A 19,045-nucleotide genomic window follows, 5' to 3' on the forward strand; every position below is an offset into this window, starting at 1 on the left:
AAGTCATTACATATAAAATAACTCCAGTTTTATTGCAAAATGTAGTATGAAATATTTTAAAAATTTTCATAAGAACTGAACTACTTCTTCATTGTTGCTTTTTCTGCGGCTTTTGTGACTTTGCCAGCTCCTGCATCTTTCAAGCAAATGCTTTTGATGACACCTACAGCAACTGTTTGCCTCATGTCACGGACAGCAAAACGTCCAAGAGGGGGGTATTCCTGGAAGGATTCTACGCACTTAATTTCAAACATTATAGTGTCTAGACTTCAATAACAATAAATTAAAACATTGAATCTAATAAGAATAGAGTTATAAGTAAAAAACTGATTTTTTTTTCCTCAAACTTCAACACCCAGTATCTCGAAAGGGAGTCTTGTTAGGATATAGGTATGTTTATATGAACTTTTTTTCATGAAAAAAGTTGTTCTATGCGATGCCAAAGTTATTGCACTAAAATCTGGACCACCCTGTATACTGACTAGTGAGGTATTGCCCTTTGTTTGTAATACTTTGTTAGATAAATGAAAAAAGAAAGCTATCATTTAAAATAAGTCCGATAATAAAGTTTGAATAAGTCATCAATGAATTGCCTCATTTCAGAAACTCAGTAAAATTTTTAATGATTATCAAAATGTCAGTAGTTGCCTCCGTTCTTTTAGTATTCACTTTCAAAATTTTATTCTGATGAATTCATTTATTTAGCTCAAAAATGTTCAAGGAATATTAAATTTCCTTGGTAACCTTGGGTAACAGAGCATGGCGTCCATTGTGGAACACCTTGTAAAGAGTTTTGTGGTCTCTCAAAACATAATTAGCGCTTGAATAGACTGGCACCAAAAAATTCCTGATTTGACATCAGTGTTTTTCTATGGGATAAACTTCAAAGTGAAGTAATGAAACGAAAAAGCAATTGGTAACAAAATGGCGAATGCGCATTAGATTTTTTCAAGTTTTCATCACTCGATGTTCATAGAAAGAAACTGAATAGGTATAACCATATTTGAATGAGAAAGAACATGAGAAATTATTGGAATTGATTTCCAGTACCTTCATCTTACCAAAACCAAAACATTTTCAATGAAAAGAAACTTTTCCTTACATAAATTATTACTACTTAACCATGATGAATCAATTTAAATCATCCAAATTCGTTTATTCTATCCTTGCCAAAATTAACGACTTTTAAGTTCTCCTTTGCACCTTTGATAATCATTCAGGAGTTTAATGGTCAATGCATAAATACTACACAATTAGCAAAACGTCCTGGGACGATTCCGAAATCCAAACCGGAATAAAATTCCAAACGGATACCCAAGAACCCTGCACTACGGACCGAAATTCAAATGTGAATCCACCCTCTCATCCGTCAGAGAGCAGTAAAAATCTCGAGAGGGCATCAGGTATTCCAACCATACCGGAATCTCATTACACAAAAAGCACTCACTCTTATCGATGAATCTGAATGTCCCTGAGAATCCGGTTGCATTCACGGAGCGTGGTCCGGTATGAAATTCGAGCACTAATCCAGGACCCGAGGAATACATTATTGTAGGGATGTCGGCCAGTCGACCGCATAGTAACCTCTCCCAAGGGGTATACTCGTTCACGTCACCACTCTCCAAGTGTAGGAAAACTTTCAAATAATCTCCCTGCATGCATCTGAAACAGAGGGAAAAAGTGTTGAGTGGCTGGTGCAGTGCAGTAATGCTTTAGGGGGCATGCATCGAACTAACGAGCGTGACAAGTTGGGGCGAAGATTCTGCAAACTTGATTTATTATTGCTCTCAACAACTTTCATGTTTGTCATGAGAGCAAAGCAGTATTAATCGTTCTGGAGACTTTTGAAGGATAGTGTAAGGTTTTTGTTCGTTCTCATATTTCATTATATTACACTTGAGATAAAAAAGTGCAGGAATGAATCAAGAGATATTGAGCGTTTTAATATGGTGTGATATGTTTTATAATTTCTCAGAAGAAATAAGTAGATGTATGAAATTTCAAAAATAAGTGTAATCTGTTCTGAATGAGCGAACCGCTTTTAACTTTTTTCTGTTACTTATAAAATAAAAACACTTCAGCTCAACTGTTCAATAATTCATTACCAGAAGTGTCTTGTAACTACTGTATGATATCCAATTTCTCGAAAACTCAACGTTCAAGTTGAGAATTGTCTGTGCAGAAATTTTAAACCCGACTTCATTCAGTTCTGTGTGCTCTTCCCAAATCTAAAAACGGATTGTCAAAATGTCTATATGCATGGTGTTTTTTAAGGATACAATCGTTTCATAATTTTTGGAAATCCGGAGATTCCTTGTGATCTTCGTCAAGCTCTAAATAAAAAAGATGTGTGTCAAATATGAAGAAAATATATTGGGTGGTTCGCTTGTATAACTTCGGAAGGAAATGAGCAAAATTCAGGATTCACCTTGTATCTCGGTAACCAAGGCACCCATAATCTTAATAATTTCGATCTCATGCGTATTTTTTTTTTCGTTTCATCTTGGATTTTTTATGGTTCTGATTAGGCACCATTTGTATTCTACATCCAAATTCAAATTTTCATTGTGATCAAATCAGCAGTTTTGGAATAAATCAATCAGAACAATTTTTAAAACGGCATTCGATATCCGAACTCACCTTGAAACTCAAACTATAATTATTTTCAGCAATTTGAGTTGAACAAACGACACTGATAAAAATAGCAAAGCTATTTTTCAAATATGGTTCGTTCTGGTTTTGTGATTTTTTTATTCATTCAAACAAAATATACTGGAAAAATGAAATGAAATTTCAGTAAAACCTCACGGATAGATTGTGAAATATGTAGATTGATAATTGAGTCAATCAAGATATTTTCACAGCAACTTGATAAGCAAGTGTATGAAGTGGAGACAATATAAGGCGATATACTCCTGGAGTGCTTCAAGATGAATTAGCTTTGTAGAACACCAGAGAACACTAACTGACAGCATCCATTAGGGTAACTTGCCTTTAGAGGAGGAATTTTCGCCACATGGCTTGTTTTTGGTAAGAATAATGTTTTTACAACTAAAAAGATACATTAGAATGCATGTAGTAGTTATAAAATTTGTCGCCACAATGTATTTAGATAGAGAATCCAATTATTCAAATATAAAAACTCAATTAATTTGATGAATTGGTCTGAAAAAAACTAAAATATTTACAATGACTGTTTTCATTACTCGTCAGTTTATTTTCATTTCTAGTTTTCGATATTAGTATCTGAAACGTTCGATTTCATCATGCTAGCTCAGAGAATACTGTATACCGGGTGTTGGTGAATAAGTGCCACAAGGTAGCGTTTCTTCATAATAAATAACAATAGTTTGCTTTATTACTTTTTTTGGGAGATGGTTCATACTTTGAAGTTTGTCTTAAAAACTGATTATTCATTTAATGCTCTGAATTTTTTGAAAGAAAGAAATGGTACACCACTGAGATTATTTGAGCTAAAAATCATTTTCAAATTGCTTGTTCAATTTTCGACAAAAAATTTCTCATGCCTTTTTGTCGAATTGGGCGACGTTTTCATGCAAGGAAAACATCTTAACCTCAATAGATTTTCAAGAACTATCTGATTAGTGATCATGTATTTAGGAAATGAAAATACGTATCAATATGTTTTATATTTCGCATAAGAACTTCGTCCCATACAGAAAAAGGCATGACATGATAGATTGAACAAGAAATTCAAAAATGATTTTCAGCTTGAAATAGCTCAGTGGCGTACCAATTTTCTTTCGAAGAGAAGAGAGCATTTCCAGTATACTGAATGAGGAACATAAAATTCTCAATTGCATGTGGATTAATGCGCAATAGCAACATTCAACACCTATTATTTTTTTAAAACGAATCACCCTCCGAAATTTGTCCCTGCCATTGACTTAAACCCTACGTATATCTAATTGAGTAAGAAGTTTCTGTGATGAGGACCAGCTTTCAAAAATCGAAAGTAAAAATGAAAAAATCAAGAACGAAGGATTTTCCCAATATATCTACAATTGGAGATGCAATATACTGAAATCAATGGAATACTTCTTTTTCAAACTACAAATCTATGCCTCGTTTGCTAGAAACAAACAAGTCTATTTCCCAACTTCTAGTGCTACCTCATGAATAAAAGCAACTGTGCAGAACACATCTATATTATAGTGTCACAGGTCAGCATGAAACGAGAGAGAGAGAGAGATAGATAGGCGGAGGAGCGACAGACAAAATTTGAACCTTTGAAAGAGCATTTCAAATACCTTAGCATCAATACGAGAACATGAATTATTCATGAAGATATTATTCCTCGGTCTCTCATTCCTTGAATAAATTCGATATATTCAAGCTACATTTTTCATATTCCTGGTGTTATTGATTTGAAACGGATTCGCGTAATCTCGCTTTGGGGCTGCCGAATTCAATTCTGTTACATCTCTTCGAATTTATCTCTAATTTTTCGTTTAATTCCAATTTCGATGGATTCGTTAGAATTTAATGCTACTCTATTCACTATTCTGATCGAATTTTGGGTAGGTATTTGAAAACAGACTACATACGATACAGATAAAGCTTGTTGTGAATCAATAAAAATTACAAAATAAAATATTATGGTGTTGAAAAACAGCAAACTCATCTAGCAGTGAACAATATAATTATCTGGCGTTATTCCAATTCACCCATATTAATATATATTTCCTTTTAGATAGGTAAGGTATTTGCCATGAAAATGGTAAAGTTAGAATCGAAAAGGAGGGACAATAACTAGAGCAATATTGAAACACTCTTTCTATGACATTAATTTCATTGAGCCATGATTTAATAATTTTCTTGTTGCTGACCTGATCCGGAAAATTGAACCATATTAAATTTTCAAAATCATGTAAGTTTAAAAAAAAAGAATATCTAGTTGTGATCACCGAAACAAGATTTGAAATTCTTATAAATGATGAAGTTGCTATCAAACAGGATAGTTTTGGATATCGAGAAGAAAGGACAGGTTTTAAGGACTAATTATGAAGAAAACCAATTATGTAAAGGCCGACGTTTTGTTTACTTTTATGAACATCCTAAGAGCAATTACAATAAAAACTTTTTGTGATTTCTGTAATGTGTCAACTTCCCATTCAATCTCTGCCACAACTTCATCAGCTCTACTGCCCTCTCACCATAAGATTCTTGTATGCTGTTGTAAAATCCGTGGTTTGAGCTCATTATATAGTCAACTTGTTCCTGAATAATCACTCAAGTGTGTTTACGACCTTGTATGTACAATCGAGAAGAAATGAAAGGTTTTGAGGTCTTATTATTAAGAAAACCATAGAGTTGTGGCAGAGACTGAATATTGATATTTTCCAAACCTATAGTAAACATCGTTGATAAATCCTTATGTTCAAGGAAAATCAATGCATGGTTGAATGAAAGTAGAACAATAAATATCATCAGGTCCTCATCAAGGCAGTTCCAACACAAGCAAAACCCAGGTAAAGTAGCTCAATTAATCTGAATGGAATAAAAGTTATTTCATAAATGAACAACTTTATTTCGATTAGAACCATCACAAAAACTGTCAACTTCACATCACAGGCAATTCGAAAGTTTCAGTTATCGATCGACATTATAATTCATACCATACGCCGAGGCAACAAAGTGGTCTATTCAGAAACGAGGTTGAAAAAGGGGAAGCTGAAATGACCCTTGAAGATAGATTGACATGAATGGCGTCAATGATGGATTAACATGCCTGTCTCCACGTTTCCAGAAGATATCTTATCCATACTGCGTCGGAGCTGAAAAATGACGGAGTCTCTTTGGCATTGATTGAAGCGACAGAACTCAATAGATAGAAATATGTTTGGTTTGTTGTGTGGATTTGATTTCTTAGTAATACGAGTATCAATATGACCAGAAAAATATGGTTTTTACTATCTTCGAGTAGTACTTCCTCTCTATTAATTTATTTTATTCATACCTAGTTATACTAATCTAATTTTTTTTCTATGTGAACTTGTCTCTTGTTGATGCAATATGAAATTGCACAGAGTTGAACTGATGCCTATAATTTTCATTATAAATGAATCATGAAATATGATTCTAATTATTTTTGTGGCTAGAGAAGTAATATTTTGCGGTGAAGGCATTTAACCGCAATCAGTTTTTATAAGAAACATTCAAAACCACAAAAATTCAAAATTTACAAAAAATTCTCATCTGTATGGATGTTCGCATTGGCAAATCTTTTGATATAAAATGTGACCATGAAAAACATTTTTATTTGAACGGTACTTAAAAATTTTGAAACATGACGTAGTGAGAGAAGTCTTAATTTTTTTTCGAAAAAACGGCAATTTTGGGTTTCAGTCACCATGGAGCCGTGGATCTCAGAAACTGTGATTCAAGCAGCTCAAGCAGATTTTCGTATTCATTTTAACATAGGCCGGCATGAAGCAGTCCCTAGTCGACCCACCATTATTAATTGGGTTGCAATTTTTCGAGCTAGGGGCAACATAATGAAGAGGGTGGAGTAGTGGTAACATTGACCTCGATAAGGTACGTTTTTAGTGTATATAAAAATAGCTATTCCAAGCTTCGTTTGAAATTTCGTTTTGATAGCAGCTTCAAGATCCACACTTCATAAAAAATACACTCGATAGAATCGAATTCATCAATGAAGAATAAAATTATATAATAATGGTAAGCCTTTATTGATAATTAAAAGAAATAGTTGATTCACATATGAAAATAAAATTAAATAATTTCAATCACAGGGCAGAGTTCAGATGGGTGTGAAACCTCCGTTCTCCTACACAAACCCTGAAGCAAAAAATAGCAATTGAGTATTATTCTGCTTCATGTAAAAAAAAGTACAAGCAGGTACTCTGAAGAAGAAAAAATAGGAAACAAAAACCAATGGTGGAAATAAGAAATAAATAGTTTATAGGATCTGAAAACTTATCCCATAGGTGCACACTGTTCACTGAACCACATGTCCAAGACACGTTTTCTAAATGAATGTAGTGATAATGATCTCAAATGGATGAATTATGAATATATTAATTATATTGACAAAATTTATCAGGTGTGTACAAGAACGCATCACAAACTTAATAACAAAATCGACAAAATTGGAAAATTCAAGGTCTATTCGGTTCTTCACCTGATATCGAAGAAATCATTTTTCTCTTCGTTATTTCCTTAGAAATTAAATTTTTGTTCGATTGAATAGATAACAAAGGAGCAGGGAGATCCTAACTCATCACACTGAACCGTTAGATGTAACATTATGTTTCATAAAGACAACCGATGATTGATCGGCATATTCGAAGCATCATGACATCCTTCAATTTCATCTCTCAATTATGCCCAAATCTGTCGATATATCATATTTGCATGCATACCGCTTGAGCCCAATCATTTTCGTCGACGACTTACAGGTGATATATTGCTAAAAGCCTGTCAGAAAAATTGGGGAGGAACATGGTTGAACGTCAGAAACCTTCATGTTAACATACTTCTCGTGTGAATCAAGTGAAAGATTTTTCTTGCATTTTTATCATATTCTTTTTTGAGCTAAGATTATTATTTTTGAAAATAAGATATTGCGTCTTCATTCCATCAAACATTTTTTTAGTTTGACGCAATGTGATCAAATTTATAGAAAAACTTCAATATCATTCGAATTGATGGGAAAAATGAAAAATTAACCTATTCACTCAGCACGCCTGTAATTCTATTAGAATTTGATTCGAAGAACTCACAAAGCTAATGAAATTATTTGGAAATTTCACAAAATGATATCATTTTTGAAATGAATAGAAAATACTTAGGTGCAAAGTGTTTCATTTCAAGAAAGATTCAAAAAATGCAGTGTCTTTGAAACGGATATCATTTTAGAAAAACCGATAACTCTGCGGCTAAATAATTGCGGTGAAAAATATAGTGTGTCCCTTTTGAAAAACACCAACTCTCCTCTATATCTCTTTGAGGAGAATTGATGTCTATTATGTGGAAAGGCTAACGACGGGAATTCTTCATAAAACAAAGGAAAAATAATAAGGACATTCCCTCACAGAGAAGTACTAAACGTAGACACCTGTTTCGGGCTTTCGACCCTCATCAGTACGGTGAAAAAGTGTTAGGATGAGCAACACTTGAAGAAAACAACGAACAACAATAGAAGCCAGCCGTCCATTTGTGGTTTTAGCAGGAAGACCCAATGGGCTTTCGGGCAACAACCAACATCACCACGTGGGAAGCTATAGCTACCTGCGTGACATCCGAGCCCAGAAGCAATAACATGTGGATAGGGTAAGGAGGGATATTGTTCATAAAACAAAGGAAAAAGAATAAGGACCGTCCCTCACAGAGAGATTTCCATGATCTGTTATAACCCTTTGTGACCGGAATTAATTTTATCCATATTTTTCTGTTGAAAATCAAATAATAGTAGGTATTCAAGTATGATTGAATAAAGTGAATAAACATGTTTTTGAGTTTTCGGACAAGGGATTTTTGCTTTAGGAAGTGTCCTCATTGTGGAGACTAGGCAATGAAGAAATTTTACACAATGTAAATCATATTATTTTTAATGAAACCTAATACAAAAATCTACTTCGTATGAAATTCTGAAAAAAAAATTTAAACAGTCCATATGATTCGTTGAATTTTTTTTTATTTTGTGGGCAGTAAGAGTTTTCAGTTGTCCAAATCGTATTATTCCGTAAAATTTTTAGCTTGACAGTATTCAAATCAATTTCATCTTCGCTGCTACATAAATCTTGATCTGCAGCTACATTCATTGAATTATTGGAATGATGTACAACACAATTTTCAATTTCTGAAAGATCGTCCGCATAAACGATATCGAGAGAATTTATGTCAATCAAGTCATTCCCAATTTCCACATCATTCCCTCGAAGTAACTCATCATCAGAACAATCATCAACCTCCGAGTTGTTCCCAGATGGTATTTCTTCTAGAAGAGAGAATAACTGAGAATTCAACTCTTCCAAATCACGAAATAAGAATAATGTTTTTTCTGAAAAAAAAAATGAAAAAGTTACCATTTGCCTTGTGTCCCCAAGACGAGACCACCGACATTCACGCGAAAAATAAAATTATTATTAGATGATATTCACATTAGCTCACGAACATGACAATTTATTATAGGTTTTTATATATTTCCCAAGAAAAAACCTACCTTCCATGTTTTTTTTTCACTTCGAAACACGATAAAATAGCTGCTTCATATAGCTAGTACACAATCGTGGGTATTAGTTTACATCCAATGCGTTTCCGTATGGATCAGCGATGTAGTTCGCGCTCCTATGTGTAGATACGGTATTTACGCGAACTAAGCAATATGTGGCTATACGGTGAGCGCATTAGGCGTCTGAGAAAAACATTATTAACTTGTGTCCCCACAGTGGACACACTAGGACACAAAGGGTTAAGTATCGTATAAACCATAAGAATTACTGAAAAAAACGTTTTTGAATTTCTCGAATCTCTCGAAAAGATATAAGATTTTCCTCTAACTCTCACATATATTTTTCGAGATGCTCTCTGTTAAAATCAAATAAGGGACTTCGTTAACACATATATCAATTATGAAGTGGTGGGAATTGAAAAAAAAATTTTTTGGAACCTATTATCAGGAGTTATAATATAATGGCCGATGTCAGTAAATGTAGGAATAATTTGTCAGCTGAAATATAAATAGATACATTTTTGGACACCTTGTGGCTTGTCGGTGCATTAGAATTCTGAAATTTAAATGGAGAGTGACAACGTCACTCTCAAAATGCTTAGAGTTGGCATCTCAAATTCGCTATCCGTGACGACATATCATTGCGAAAATAAATATGTACTCTATACAGACCAAAGGCTTATGGTGTCACACACGCACTACGCCAATGTTCTTGATGCGCTCGTCTAGGAATAAGTAAATTAATCAAGCGCACGTTTGTGGTTTCTATAACCTGATGCGACGGTAGAGAACATCAAACGTACGTCAAGCGACTATCTATTACGTTGTTACAGAATCCTCAGCTAATTTCGTGTGATAATATGTAGAAAGTAGATACTAACCTTGATTCTTCTATTATTCAAAAAAGAAACATTTTCAGAATGTTCGAAAATTTATCATTACTAGAATGAAATTTGATTTTATTGGTTAGATGAATTCTAGAATTGCATGTCTCTACAAAAAAAAAAAAGAAAAAGAAATCTCAGAAGGCAGATTATGTCACATAAATCGTGGTAGAGAAAATGGTCCGAAAACTTCGGAAATCTTCCTTCTTCCATGTACACGATGATAAGTTTACGTCCCAGGCTCTTATCGCCAAGATCGACAAACTTGGGATTAAACTAAAGAGAGTGAATACCTCGGGGAATTCTCGCAGGAATTATAACTTGAATCGATAGGAAGCAATGATTGAAATTCTATGTTCCTCCTTGAGTTTGAGGCTATAATATTTCGACAAATAGAGAAATCATTTTTTGCTAGGACTCTCAATTTTATATGATTCCTTGTTATCGTCTTTACTCTCAGCGTTTTTGTAAACATAAAAAAAACAAGTATCCAACGAACGACTAATACGCCAGCTGTCACTTTGATGAACCATTTTACTCGTTGATCGTTATTCGAAATATGTGGTGGATCCCAAAATAAACCAAATTAAAAACAGAAATGATATTCTCGTCAAAATCATCTCCAATACTTATTTGATCAAACCCACAATGAGTTTGCGTTTGCTGGTTTCTTGGTTATTTGAAAAGTACCATATACCTCCCTATCTACTTTTACTTTTTTAGGTGTATTTCACCATGGAATATTCTCGATCTAAGGGTGTCTTGCACGTAGTACTCTTATGCCAGATATGTGCTACGCATGTTCGTTTTCGAGTATTTCCTTAACAAACCTCTAACAACAATTTACAATAGAAATTGGTTCCATTGTAAATCAATTTATAACTACATGGCTACGGCATTATAAAGAAGTTATAAATTCTCATATTGGTGACCATTTGTGAACTATTTACAGGAATCAATAATTGAGATCCTACATCTTCTTGGAAGAAAATAATGTTACAAGATCGAGTGTAACTTTGAATAGCTGATTTTTATAAAAACGAAGAAGCGTGGTGTCATAGGCAGGGTATTCATTCAGATTAGGAGCATAGGTAGTGTATGATTTGATTAGAGACATTTGCCTACTACAGAGGTTCGCCTATTTACTTTTCTGCGGAGAACACCAAGTAAAAAATGTCTCATCTTCAATCTGAATCTTAAAAACAATCCAGAATAAAGTTTTTATTAGTTTAATTCAAATGTTTGTCCCTGTTTTGCCATAACCATCAGTATCCTTCACCACCGCTCATAACTTTAAGATGCAAGAGAAAAAAGGATGAAGCATTTCCAGTTTATGTTCACAACTTTTCAGGAAGCACATCCAAGAAGCCATTAGTCGATTCCACTCCTGAAAATAAAAAACGCCTACATAACTGTTCACTTTAGAAATTCTGGAGAAATTCAGGGATTCTCTTGTAGGGCAGACTGTCACCCAAGCCTTGGACGTGATTTATGTTTAAATGATCGCCGTCAACAAACACAAATCCGCTTCAGCATGAAAGAGGGAAAGTTTTAAATCTCCTAAAAGTGGTAACGCCATTAGTTTGCATCGAAAAGAGAATTTTAAGTTATTCTGAACAGCTGAACTGTAGGTTCACAGTTTCGTGGAACTTTCGATAGGTGAATATTCGATTAGATTAGGGCATGGCAATAGTCCAGTCCATCATTTTTGCTCAGTTTGAATATTTTATTCTGATTAAAATTTATTTTCATCTTGAGAAGATCTTATAGTCATTCAATATATAATAATGAAGATATAATGATATTGGCGAAAATATTTCTTTTTCTTTATTATATTCCGAAATTTTTTCATTTTAATACTCTTAATTGTATGATCTGAATAAAGTTCATTTATGAGTCATGATTTGAGCGATATTTGTTCATTATTTCTGATAATGAATTTCGAAATCAGTTGAGAAAATAAGAATTTAACACAATCTGAAAATATTTCAAATTTTGGGATGTCTGGGAGCAAGAAATCGAAGGAAAAAGAAATTTTCTTTGAAACTATGAGAGATATTTCCATGAAAACTTGAACAACAATACTTAATTGTAGTGATACTTACAGCTAGATGATTATTTATTTTTGAAGCCTTTGCTTCAAAAATTTTCAAATCACATTATCTAGCTGATAGAATCACTACAGCTAAAGATTTTCAGGACATTAGGACATTTTTAGGAAATTGAAAAGAAATCAAAAATTTCATATCTCGAAATTTCAACACATTATAATAATAAAATTAAAAACAAGTATTGGAGCAATGATACTGAATTTAATATTATCCTAGTACCAGTTCTTGTACTTTCCGAATTTTGAATTTTTGAATTTCCATTGGGATTTCAAGGATAATGACCTGGGGTTCAAATTAATTTAATATTAAATATTCTTCACTTCTTGAAATATTTTGATTTGAAAGGGAAAATAAGAAAATCATTGTGGAAAATTTGAATTGTTCCACGAATTCTGTGTGTAGTTTTTGCCTATCACATCACTAAATTTGACATACTCGTAGTCTACTATTCCTTGAAGTAGTTAGTTCACTTTGAATTGTCAAAGTTGTCTATTGTTAAATCCTGAGACCAAATGAATTAATCAATTTGTGGTATTTAAAATCAGTTTCAACGAGAACAAGTTTGATTTATAGTAGGTAATAATGTTTTCACTTATACAAGTAAATATTTCGATCTTGGTTTGAAAAGCTTTATTTTTCTGATACCTACTGGTTTTCGAAATAATGAATCAACATGAATTTTATGATTTTTTCAGGTAATCTATAAAACTACTATACTGAATTTATATTTCGATCAATTGTTAGTTGGAATTTTTTTTTATATAAAACTATATTTCAAAATAGTAGTAGTGTAGTGTAGTAGTATACAATCAAATAGTGAAAGTTTTGGCTTCATCAAGTAAACTAATTTAACTTTTATAATGCAGATGGTTGTCAGATAATAATCATTATGTGGCAGTTGTAGATAAAGGAGATTTATTATATCATTGAATAACATAATGCTTATTCATATATACGAAGCATCATCTTCTGATTTAAATATTAAATTTCCTACCCGAGCGCTGTGAATAAGACTCCCGGCCCTCCAGAGAATTTCAGTCCTAAATTGCATTCATAAAATGATTTCACAACTTCATTCCATACTCTGAAGCTCCTGCTTTCGTCTCAGCCAGAACCAGAAGGAATTATCAACACCATCAAAAATTCATCAGTCTCCAGAACCCTTATCAGACATCCGAAATCAACCAATTTGCCCAATTAATTCATGCTTTGAATGCCCGCTCCTCATTGTCAAAAAGACAGGTCCAAGTCGCGCCTGAAGGACTTTGCGGAATTCCATCAGCTTTAACCCAAATAACCCAATTTCCGAATTGATTCTGTTACGAGGACTTCCTAGAGAAAGCTTTTTCGCTTGGAAAATTCCTCTTTGGAAAGTTTATGCCCCTCTCACCAGTGGCACTCATCATCCAAACTTCGCTTTCATTCAACATACAATATTCATTCTGAGCAATCAAGTTTTCAATAACAGAACGATTCATTTTGGATTCAGAAAGTACACAAAGATACACAAAAAGTTCCGGGAGATTCAGAAAGTTCGAGAAATTTCATAAAATATGGAGACGCTTAAATCGCTTATGCACTGTCTACGCGACCCACCCTTTGACAAATTTTCTTAGGAGACATGATGCAAACAGGATATGTCGGAATTCTATAGAATTATAAGGGAACATTCTAGTGAGAGAAGAAAGTATTTTCCTTTGCGGGGACAAGTGGCACAAGATATGAATTTGCGAACTACATTACTTCACGAATTCTTCGTCTTTCACTTTGGATCTGTCGGATTGCATGCTTCTGCATTCTCTACTTGAATAATATTCTTCAAGAAATATATTATTTTTCAAGAAATATAATATTCGAGCGAAAATAAAATGAATCAGGTAACACAAAATTCGAATCTGAACCAAAGAAGAGAAAAAGCCGAAAATAATCTATCTGGTTGAATCTAGCTGAATTGAATATCTCATATCTGAAGTGTTAACTGGGAACGGTAAAGGAAATTGGCGCAAGTTTTTTGTGAGAAATAACTTTATCATCCCCAATAGGCACATGTACGTTAATATAACGTTGTGAAATCGCTGTTTAACAACCGTTCATTATCAGTAAAAATGTCGCGGAATGTAACATTCATTTTCTCGAAGTATTATTTCAATATTTAACGATGTTTTGAACGTATAAATACGGTTTTATCAACAGAAAAGGTGGAATGTCTTTTTATCCTGAGTTCACTGATAGTATCGTTGGTTTGGTTCTCGGGGATCTCTGCCAAACATTTCTTTCATTTCTATAGCGGAGGAATTTGCCTGAAGAAAATAAACTTGAAACTTACAGCACGCAGTGTTCCTGAAGGGTCATCCATCGAATTCCTAACCGCTCTCGGCGCTGCTTGACTTCTGTATTCAAATGTGATCTTACAATTTCAGTGTGCAATTGGTAACTTTGCTGAACTAGCAGCAAGTCACTAGAAGTGTATATATAATAAAGTGAACAACCGCTTGAGTAATTATGTGAATTTTTGGACATCAGAAATAAATATTGAGAAATATCCTTCTTGTACTTCCAGGTTATTGAAAATAGCTCTTTGTATTATAGATCTTCTTCAAACATAACAGAAAATAAATTTTGATCAATTTGGCTCACGTAAGCAAGTCACGTTGCTTCATGATGCACAATTAACTAAGAAAAATGAGGCATTATAACAACATAATATAGTAATCAGTTACAATGGGATTCTCTCGTTGTTTTGTTCTCTACTATACGATATTTTTGTGGGATAAAAATAAGTGGCAGGTATGTGTTCATCATTTTAATTTCGGAAAAAGGGTTAATTTTACCGTAATAATTTGCATAAAAATATTTCTGATTTTTGCGTAAATAATCCAACTTCATTACCATACTCTTAGTCGGCGATTAATGGATTGAACTTCAATCGAACGAACCATGAACGTGGGATAATTTTTTTCACTGATATCAATCAATATAATCAAGTTCTGCCTTTATCATGCGATGCAGCAATAAGAAGAACATTACAGAAAAATGGAAGTAATCAACAATAAAAACCATAAGATCGCCTGATACAACCATTCCGAACTAGCTGTAACCTGTCAGTAGGCCCATAAATCTTTCGTTCGGCTCAAAACCACTCGACTTATCACGCGAAGAAAGTATAGTACTTAAAAAAGGAACTAGACTCCCTCGTTTTCCAGCGGAGGTTTGCGGGGGTATTATGCGATAAGCGCACCGGCGACCTCTAGCACGCCATTGGAACAAACTTGGCAATATACATAAAATATCCTTTATGCAAGAATGACATAGTAATTTGTCACAGATGCATAATTTTCAGTTATAGCCATTTCCTTGTTGCATTATTCTCTGTGAAGGCAGATCGGTTGCATTCAAGTTGGTCTATCTGGCTTCGTGGCTCCCTCAGGTAACATGAGTGTTTTGTCCCTGTTCAACTATAGTGCACGAGAGCCGGTTTCGGAAGCTTTTGAGGGGATATTAAATGACGCAATCTGAAGATTCGAAGACCTCGAAGTGTACATAAAGCGTCAGTTCATTCCCTCCAAAAGTTCCTTGAGAGATTATGGAATTTCGGAGATGCGCAGCCAACATTGATATTTTTCGAGAGTTTCGGAAAATCTTCTTCGAACATGTACAAGGTTGTCCCATAAGTTCTCCAGTTCTACAAGAAAAACATTATTTTATGGTTTGAACTACAGTTTATTATCCAGTATAGTCTTCCAGAAAATCAATACACTTCCAGTTTCAATTTAACTCCATCTTAGAAGTGAGAATCTAGGAGTTTTACAAAATACGCTTCTACAGCTGTTATTATCTCATCATTGGATGAAAAACGCTTTCCACGGATGAATTTGTTCACGTTTGAAAACACATGGAAGTCTCTAGAGCCAAATGTGGTGAATACGGTGGATGCTCTGTTCTGATGAGAAGGAATTTTTTCTTTTACAAACCGGGTCCATTTTTCCCTTCAGCAGGTCAAAAAGGTGACAATTAAATTCGGAAATTAGTGTTTCGCCAGTTTGCAAGTAATCCACAAACAAAATTCCTTTTGGATCCCAAAAAACTGATGCTAGCACCTTCTTGGCCGATTTCTGGATACGAACACGTTTCGGAGCCGAAATCCGGGCTCACACCACTCTTTAGACTCCAGTTTGGATCAGGATCATGGACCCAAGTCCCATAGTGATCAAACGACGCAAAAAATCCCCTTTATCTTCTCGACAACACTCTATCTAAATGTTGCTGAGAAAGTCGCATTCCAATGTGTTTTTGTTCCATTGTTAGCGAATGCGGCACCCATTTTGCACAAAGCTTTCTGAAACCCAATAATTCTGTCAACATATTTCTTACACTGCTCAATCTCTCAATCTCTATCATTTGCACGAGGATTTTCCAATACGTTATCCTGTTTTTACGATTTTTTATATTCTTGTGGTTTTTGAACTTCCTGGACGTGGATCGTCCTCAATGCTTGAACGACCATGTTTAAATTCAGACCCATATTCCGACTATACTAGTTGAAGGCAGACTTTTTACACATTTTCAACATTTTTTATAAATTTCCTTTGCTTTCAAACCTTAAAAATTCAATCACTGCACGATACTTGTTTTTTTTCATTGTGAAAAAATACTGTTATACTTCGACAATAAATAACTTTTACACAAAGAATGAACTGACAGATTACAATGAAACTTCACACACATTCATATGAAGAGTTTACTAATACGGTTGTTAGCAACGCCCTTTTTATAGAACTGCAAAACTTATTGAACAACCCAGTGTTGATCTTGCTTTCCAGTTTACCCAAGGTAGGGGAATCATGTGATCACTTTTGGGCTCACAATGTTTTTTTTTTTGGACTCCGATTTCAAAATTTCAACTGGCAAAATGCATTTCAGGCCATTATGAACCACTTTGGTTTTGTGTTTGTCTATCAGTCGTTCTGTGTGCCTGCATATATTTGTAACAGCCTCAACTTCGACAATTCTTATCCGATTTCTATCTATTTCTATCCGAGAATATGATTCTATAGGAATTTAATGTCTTTGAAATTCTTCAAAATAAATTCCTAGGACCTCATTATTTTGCATGTTAACTACTACTTAATCCGATATTCATGAAATTTGAACTGTGTATTGACGTCTTGTCATAAGTATTTTACACTTCACTACATTCACTTGCATTGCACTTGCAATCACTGTCAGAATATTCTAACCTAATAAAGTCTTATCTAATGAAAATCAGTTTGCCAAGTTCAACGAACTCATATTACTGTAGAGCAATTCCCAATATCTTAAATGGCGACTGTGGAACTCGAGTAACAGAGAGAAATATTATATTTTCGATTTACCCACGATTATTATGCTCAATGGTGCATGAGAGATAAATAGGTGCTGCTGTATCATCCGAGTATTCAGAACAAAGGAAGAATAGGTCGAGTAGAAGATGCATGTGTTCATCAATTATCGAAAGGAGATGCGCAAGGAATAATACTTACAATAGGTGATTTTCATGCTTGATCCATAACTCAAAATAAATATCTTCAAATACGTGAAAGATATTGGAATATTGAAGATTCAAATTACGTTTTATGTACACGTAGTTCTACTTCTCCTCCGCCGGTTGGAAAAGTGTTGCTATGTCAACGATGATTTTTTTTCCATCCTCTGGAATGAAAATTCTTGCTAGCAAGTGATTACCATTAATTATTATACTTTATGTCTGTCAAAATGTTAAGTTTCTGTCAGCATGTTAAATTTCTGCAAAACACCGGCTAGCACTCTGTTTTACAAACACTGTTTCTGCATCACTTAAAGCTTTTAGAAGTATGATGCTATAGGTACATAGAATGTGAAAGATACTAAAATAAGCAATTTGAGCCTCGTCTACTCTCACGGTCTACTGTATTCTTTTCATTAAGTAGAATGCAGACCACAGCTTTTAAACATAAATTGTACATTTGTTGTGACCACAAAAAGAAAGAACAGACAGTTTTGGTTGTGAGAAGACAGTTTAATTTCTTCCTTATTCATGAATTTATCGTTCTGCTCATTGTTCGCAGATTTGATCGCCCTAGCATAGATCGTCTATGTTATAGAGATTGAGAGAATTGGTCCGTGAAGAGAGCACTCGAATACTCCACGAGAAACTGCGATCTGCTGAGATCTAGTTCCCCTCCAATCAATAATCTGGTTGGTGTTTTTAGGATAAGATTTCATTAAGTTCAAAGTAGCTCCCCTTTCAATTATATACTAGCTTAATCAGCTACTTTTCTTGATCTACCCAGTTAAAAGCTTTTATGAGATGAGTGCGGGATAGCACTTCCTCCTTCATCTCATCAAACGAGCTGAATACAAATTCAACAACAACGGTGTTGTCTCAGATTTTCCCCTGCTGAACCCATGTTCTGCGGAGCTTAGTAAATCTTGAGGTATCATATATGCTTCCAATCTTTTTTTATTGATTGGAATAATCGAGATTGGTTTATAATTGCTACATGAAGTAAACGTAAAATGAGGCACCCTTCCCATGTAATGGTAAGTCCTTGGTATTTTCAGTTCTTCAGGAAAATAGGATTTCTTGAAATAGTTCTTGGCGATATAACCAGCTGGATGATTGTTTTGTGGCACTATGTTTCTCAAAATACATATCCTAATCGGGCCTATTATTCATTCCATACGCCTCTCTGACATAAACATTTATATTATCTTAGACAGAAACACAGAGGTGGTTCTTTTTCAGCAGATTCTCATGATTTCCTGGATTTTCACCTTTATTTTCCATAAGTTTTTTTCAACTGATGTGAAGAACG

General features: G+C 34.2%; 1 protein-coding gene across 1 annotated transcript in view; it reads right to left on the reverse strand.

Moving 5' to 3' along the window:
* The window catches only part of LOC123675511 (suppressor of lurcher protein 1), a 230,051-nt gene that overhangs the window by 131,178 nt on the left and 79,828 nt on the right, over positions 1-19,045 (reverse strand). The window contains exon 4 of the mRNA XM_045610872.1: positions 1,448-1,662. Coding sequence (XP_045466828.1) covers positions 1,448-1,662 — 215 coding nt within the window. The remainder of the gene's footprint in view (positions 1-1,447; positions 1,663-19,045) is intronic.

Source organism: Harmonia axyridis, chromosome 3, assembly GCF_914767665.1.
Source record: "Harmonia axyridis chromosome 3, icHarAxyr1.1, whole genome shotgun sequence".
Classification (NCBI taxonomy): domain Eukaryota; kingdom Metazoa; phylum Arthropoda; class Insecta; order Coleoptera; family Coccinellidae; genus Harmonia; species Harmonia axyridis.